The 6,917-nt window shown below is 46.9% G+C and overlaps 1 protein-coding gene across 1 annotated transcript; it reads right to left on the reverse strand.

Annotated features, from left to right (window-relative positions):
• Positions 1 to 2,541: 2,541 nt before the first annotated feature.
• Positions 2,542 to 6,073, reverse strand: dusp6 (dual specificity phosphatase 6). The gene is made up of 3 exons (XM_061283265.1): positions 5,391 to 6,073; positions 4,363 to 4,791; positions 2,542 to 3,627 (listed from the first exon to the last, which is right to left on the reverse strand). Exons 1-3 carry the CDS (start codon positions 5,815 to 5,817, stop codon positions 3,296 to 3,298), a joined length of 1,188 nt encoding a protein of 395 aa, XP_061139249.1. The 5' UTR covers positions 5,818 to 6,073; the 3' UTR covers positions 2,542 to 3,295.
• Between the last annotated feature and the right edge of the window lie 844 nt (positions 6,074 to 6,917).

The following is a 6,917-nucleotide window of genomic DNA, read 5'->3' on the forward strand; positions in this document are numbered from 1 at the left end:
GTGGGATTAATAATCCGTGTGTGTGTGTGTCGGAGAGAAAAGCAGCCGCAATGAGCTTTCAAGGCTTGTGAGCGGAGATGATGATGATGATGATGACAGCATGGTTGGCATGCCAAGGGAGAATGTGCATTTCCATGTGGCTGTGTGGGTCGCGTGTACTTTTGGAACGTGTAACACGATCTGCGAGGGCAACAGGAAATTGCTGGCGTGGACGAGGAGGGAGTGACGGTGACATGAGACAGGTGTTAAAAAGGGAACTGAAGCCAGCTGTCAAAGTGGGGAGGGGGCGGAAGGCAGCATCAAAATAAATAGGATGGTGCAAACAAACATTTCAAGTGGAATAACAGGTCAATGGAAATTGGATTCATGTGACAAATAAGGGTTCCTGTAGTTCATGGTGATAGGCGGGTGAAGAAAATGGAAAAAAAGGTGTGTGGGGGGGGGGGAGCTGTCAACACCGGCAGGGGGGTCGGCGGGGGTGTCGATGTGGACTCAAAGTGTTAGCAGAGGATTAGCAGGCGCACCAAGTTTAGCAACATGGATGCCATGTCCAAAATAAGGCTGGATGTCATGTGTGTGGAAAATCTGAAAACCTCTAATTCCATCCAAGAACTTTTACTTCCTCTTCTCCAAAGTACCAAACGTACCTTTCATGACAGTTTGTGCTATTTTAATATACTTTAGGACAGTGAATCTTTGAGTCAAGGATTTTTTTTTTCCAAGGTGGCTCTCAGTGGAAAAAGCATTGAAAGAGTGCTACGATTGGAGCTAAAATTAACTACGCTCGCCCACGTCGCCCGACACCGGCTGAGGCTGCGGACAGGAAGAGCCAGAGCAGGGGGTCCGTGCCTGCCTGCCTGCCGGGCGTTCCCAGCGTGCCCACCCCTACCTGTCAATCACTCTCTAAAGATTCAGGATGCTCTGATTTCTGGTGAACTTTGACGAGCTGACATGCACGAAAGATAAGAATCGCAGACTGAGTGATGGTTTTAATCATTTTTTAATTGAATTTATTGATATTTACATTTCTTTCATTTTTCATGATTTTTAAAGGGGAAGTTAAATATGGTAGCGCGTTAAAAATAATTATGACATATTGTGAAGTCACAAATAGAATGAAGACACACAATGACGTTAAGGCGTAGCTTTGGATAGCAGTCAATCATTAGATGTCTAACACAACACACAAATGATTCATGAACACCCACGCACGCAATGATTCATTCTTACTCTCCATTTGTTGCTATTTTTTTCCATGCGCCATGTAATCATTTTCCAGAGGGAGGCTGACATAAGAACAAAGTGTGGGGGGGAAACCAGGACGTCATCCACATGCATTTTTAAACTTCATGACTTTAAGAGGCGGAGCCACCTGCATGTGACATCAGCAACAGTGTTCGATAGGTTAAGAAATAATACATTCGCTAAAAAGTTAGTTCAAGCAAATATAGTGTTACTTTAAAACTAGGGTCAGGGTTTCAAACCAGGGTTAGGGTTTCAAACTAGAATTAGGGTTTCAAACCAGGGTTAGGGTTTGTATTGAATACTTCATTTTGACAACCTTTGTTTCCAATCTTAGTCTGGCCCCTTCAGCAGATTGCATACTGAACCACAGTCATGATTTTGTTTCAATTCATTCAAAGAAAAAGACAATTCAAGCATTTTTCTTGTATTTGAGATTGTAAGGTGATAGCACTCGGGTACTCGTGTGAATGGAATGGGTGAAAACAATATAATAACATAACATTTCAATTAGGAACTATGAACTGAACAAGTTCACACACGCAAAAGTAGTTGGATTAAACATTTCAAGCCATCACTGTGACATAATATGAGATGTCAATATGTAACAATAGTAACTTTCTTTATCACTTATTTGAGCAATGAGTAGCAATATTTGTCTTCCATACACAATGAACCCTATGAGGACTCTGTAGCCGTCCGCAAAGGTGCCTGAACAAAATGACAGTGTCCGGAAGACCCACTTATTCTTTTTTTAATAAAGATGAAGTTCATAATAGGGATGTGCACGTACTTTCGGTGCAAAAACAACGGTGAGTTTTGGCTTTGTTGCATCTTCCCCACTCTGTGCCTGTAGTTGTTGCATGTTCCGATTCTTACGGTAGTGGGAAGATGTTACAAACCAGTTCAATGTTGATTTAGTGGAAAAAAGTGGTGTAAAAGCCACTAGCTGAAACATCTTAGAATAAAATTTATATAAGTGACTTTACATTAAAAAACAAGTCCAAAAATTAAACTCGCTCACACTGCAATGGCAACTTGAGCGCTGCTGTGTCGTTCTGATTGAGGAGAAAAAAAAACAGCTTATTTGTGTGTTACTTCAATTTCATTATAAACTCATTTTTAAAAGTCTGTATGAAGACACCTAAGCATCTTGTTGTCGTCGCTCACAATCACTTTGCTGTCTCGTGGGAGATACCTGAGGGTTCAGCCAACAAAAAAAAGGAACAAAACCAAAACCTGGATGAACCAGTCTGGACTGTTTCTGGCCACGAGGCTTCAAGAATACGCAACACAGCATTTTCCGTAGACAAAATATCCATTTATTAATAACTTATCTTTACATTCATAGGAGGAAGGAGGGAGACGTCCACGTTCTTTTCCTCTCATCGTCATATACTTTCACCCCCGGAGACCCTCACCACACACACGCACAAAAAAAAAAACTCCACTTGCCCCCATAAAAAAAAAAAAAGTCACATGAGGAGGCGAAATAAATAAGGCAACCTCAGCTGGACTGATTAGTTTAGGTGCAAAGACAAGGCCTGCTGTTGGCTCGGAGCAGTGCTTCCCATACACTGTGCACTGGGAAATTATTATCAATTTATTCTTTCGCTCGATTGGTCCTAGTATTCAAACTCTTCATGCATTTTTCTCCTACCTGATGTCACGCTGTAAATTTGTTTGGAAAAAGAGATTTCACAATATATTTGGGGAGAGGTTGGGAAAACACTGCAATAGATTACACAGATGGAAAAGCCTCCTTTTTGATTGATTGTTTTCTGTTTTTGGCATAATCAACAACTATGTACAAAAGAGCGTCCAGTTGTGTCTTCACAGAAGATAATCGCGAAAGTCAGATGGAGTCCACGACTCAAAATGGTGGTCCAGTTTGAACACACTCGGCTGGAAGGACCGCCGTCATCCGCCCGACCGCCCGCCCGGCCGGCTTTGAAGCGATCGCCGCTCGCATCCGGCCTTGTCAGCCAGAAAACTCTTTCCAGGACGTTAGGAGGTCATCAAGATTTCACCTTTTCCAACCTTTGCCGCCGGTTCACGTGGACTCGAGAGGATCGAGCTGGAAGACGTTGTGGTTGGTGGGTGTGGTGAAGTAGAGGGGCTGGCCGCCGGGGGGCGCCACAGAGGTAGCGGCCAGCCGATTGTCGCACGGGCTCTTGAGGCCCAACGTGCGCTCAAAGTCCAGCAGCTGGCCCATGAAGTTGAAGTTGGGAGAGATGTTGGACTTCTTGGTCTTGACGATGTCGTAGGCGTCGTTCATGGACAGCTGCAGCTTCTGCATCAGGTAGGCCACCGTCACCGTCACCGAGCGGCTGATGCCGGCCAGGCAATGTACCAGCACGCCGCGGTGTTGACCCCGTGCTTCGTCTGGAAGAGAAATGGAGCGTCGTTAACATGGGAACTCAGGATTTCCCATACTAATACGAGTACTGTGATCATCCCTAATGGAGAAAAAAATATAGGAAAAATATAAAACTTCTTGAAGTAACAATCTGGCAATGGGAAAATCCAGCAGATATGAAGTTTTATGTTTTGGCCATTAATTAATATTTCAAACATAGAGCGCAATTCTTTGATTGAACTGTAGTGACCATTGGCTGATATTTGACGGCTTACTCATGGAGCTTTGCCTTTTTTTTTTTGCTTTTGCTTTCCATTTGCTGAACTGATGAAAGCATGTTGGGGAACATTTTGACGCCTTGGCCTCTTATCAGCACTGAGGGAAGTGGTTGAGATGATCAGCGGGGGCCGTAGCGCTACAGCAGGCTCTTGTGTAAGAACTGCACTCGCTAAAAGGTCCTGGCTGAAACCCGAGAGCAACAAGCCGGACGGTAATTTGAGCGTAACAGGAAGGAAGCGCCATTGAAAGTAATCTAGGACATGCCCCCCCCCTTCCCCCCAGCCCATTACATGAACAAAAGGAGCCATTTACAGGCCCTGTTGACATCCTGTGAGCCTTGACAGCGCCCTCATGACTCCGGCTGCCTTTCCTAGCCCAAACGGCGCCAGTGTCACGGAAAGGCGAGGGCTAACAGGCTACGCTAACACAATTCATTTGGAGAAACATTTTGTTGTCAATTTGGAGTTCAGTGCTTCACCTACCAATAAAGTTGATGGCCTCGGGGAAGAACTGCGACAGGTTCTGGCTCCAGTGGTCCGAGATGGGGATCTGTTTGTACTTGAACTCGCCGGCGTTCTCAAAGAGGTTGGGCAGGTTGGGCGTGACGTTGAGGATGTACTTGATGCCGTACTCCTCCAGCACGTCTAGGTTGGTGGAGTCCTTGGCACAGCCCAAGTACAAGTGGGGCAGAATCTCCACAGGGAAGGACGGCTGCGGGTTGGACAGCGGGCTGCCGTCCGACTCTGTGGCGCTGCTGGGGTCCAGGTCGGACTCAATGTCCGAAGAGTCCGAGCTGATGCGAAGGCCGCCCAGGCCCAGGACGTGCGTGGAGGGGGGGCTGCTGTCGGAAGAGCCGTCCAGGTTGGTCTCGCAAAGATTCGGGAACTCAGCCTGGAACTTGTTGAAGCCGCCTAGAATACAATACGATACATCTTTACTTCAATTGCACTTTTGCAAAGCACTTTACAATACAACAGAAAATACCACGTAAACATTGGAACATACAAATGTCCTGTACGCCCGATCCAAGCGGACCAGATATGGACCGAGGACCTTTGCTTTACCACCACTAGTTTACCACATCCACCTTATCCATAGTCACCATAAGGTTACGCTGGTGTAAGATAAGACAAACTCGACGGTAGCTGCTGGCTTGACTAATAATAGAATCAAGTCATTTTTTAAGATCATGTTTCATGCAAGAAAATTAAAAAAAAAAAACATGTTTTTGGGAGAAAAAAAGACTTGCCGTTGTTGGTTTGGAAAATATTTCACTGAAAGTTTTCATGCCAAATTTGCTTATTTTTCCTCGAAAAAGTATGGTGTAATAAAAACAAAACGTATATAACTTTCCTTTTTTGAAGGAAAATATGTCTGATTGTATTGCAACAAATACAAATGTATAGTTTTTGTTGTATCAGGTTGTGACTTGTTTGTTGTGTCAATTACGCCCGGGTAACTAAAGGCAGCCCAGCAGCCCAAGTGCAGCGGTTCCGGGGGAGCGACTCACCCTCCAGATAGAAGGCCTTGTAGCCCTCGTCCTTCATGCGGCGCAGCAGCAGCCCCAGCACCGAGCTGCCGTCCACGTTCTCGTTCCACTCGCGGCTGTACTCGTCGTAGAGCACGATGGTGGCGCTCTTGCACCGGCGCGCGAACCGCTCCCGGTCGGGCCCGTCGGCGAGCAGCGCCCGCACCGGCAGGTTGCCCTTGCGGAGGCGGCGCAGCATGAGGCCAGGCAGCGCCACGCTGATGGCGCCCTGGACGTGCGACGACTCGTACGATTCCTGCCCGCGGCAGTCCATGAGAAGCAGCAGGCAGTCGCGACGCGGCGCGTCCAGCTGTTCGCGGAGCCACGCCGACGTCTTGCTCACCGCCATGACCATCGAGTCGAGCGGCTGCTTCTGCGGGGGGGCCACGGGCTTGAACTTGTCCAGCATTTAGACGGGTCCCGGGGGGGCGCTATTAAATCAATGGGCGGCGGGTTGACTCCGTGTACGACGGGGAGATGAATGAATCCCACGGCTGGCTCTTGCTCATTCAAATCGCTTCGTTCCTAACGAACCCAGGGCAAAAATAATCCGAGAATGTTGAATTTCCGACAGAGGTCGTCCCGAAGCTTGAATGAGTTGTCAAGCGTGTTTGCTCGTCAGCTCTCTTCTCTCTTACTGAAGCCTGGAGAGCAGCGCGAAGCTCTGAATGGCGGAGGAGGAGGAGAATGAGGAGGCGTGGCCTCGGCGCGGCATTCCAATGCTCAGCCAATCGCAGGAGGCCCCAGTGTCGGTCGTCCTAGCAACGGTTGGCCGGAAGGCGCGAACCGCCCTCCTTTCTTGCTCCCCCGCCCCCCTCTGTGTTGATGAATTGTTAATGAGTTTGTCATTCACAAAAAAAAAAAAAAAGAGGGAGAGGAATTTCCGCTCCGGATCAAGTGAGTGCAAACACGATGAAGAACTGCGGAAGGAAGGAGGGAGGGAGGGAAGGAGGACAAGGGGAGGAAGGGGGGAGTCGGCTTTCACATGCTGCACCAACACAATCCCATCACTCAGTTTGTTGTTACAATACAAGTAAAAGTCAACACGTTTAGCTGTTACACGAATATTAGAAACTAACTGTACATCTTAAGGAAAATAATTATAATTATATAAATATTATAAATATTTATCATTCTGAAAAAAGGAACTTTTGGATAACCATTTGTATTATATATTATGTATTTTAGGTTCGTGTGCAAAACATGACTACTTTTCTGCTTTTCTACCTTTTATTCTCATCATACCCATTTTTTTTCAGACTTTCACCGACTGTGGATGGGTCTCAAACATAGCCCCTGCTAGTGTGTGGGGGGGGGTCCTCTTTTATGACATTAGACTGGCACTTCCTGGTTTCATGGGGCCCCCATGGCCTCCAAATGTACCCGCAGAGGTCCTGTTCTAGTTCTGAAGTAACAAGCATGCCCCCACGGAGGGGGTCCAACGTGGGGCTGGGAACAAAAGTGTTTGAGTGTGTGTGCGTGTGTATGTCAGCATATGTGTGAAGCGGC

This window comes from Syngnathus typhle, linkage group LG7 (assembly GCF_033458585.1).
Source record: "Syngnathus typhle isolate RoL2023-S1 ecotype Sweden linkage group LG7, RoL_Styp_1.0, whole genome shotgun sequence".
In the NCBI taxonomy this organism is placed as follows: Eukaryota; Metazoa; Chordata; class Actinopteri; order Syngnathiformes; family Syngnathidae; genus Syngnathus; species Syngnathus typhle.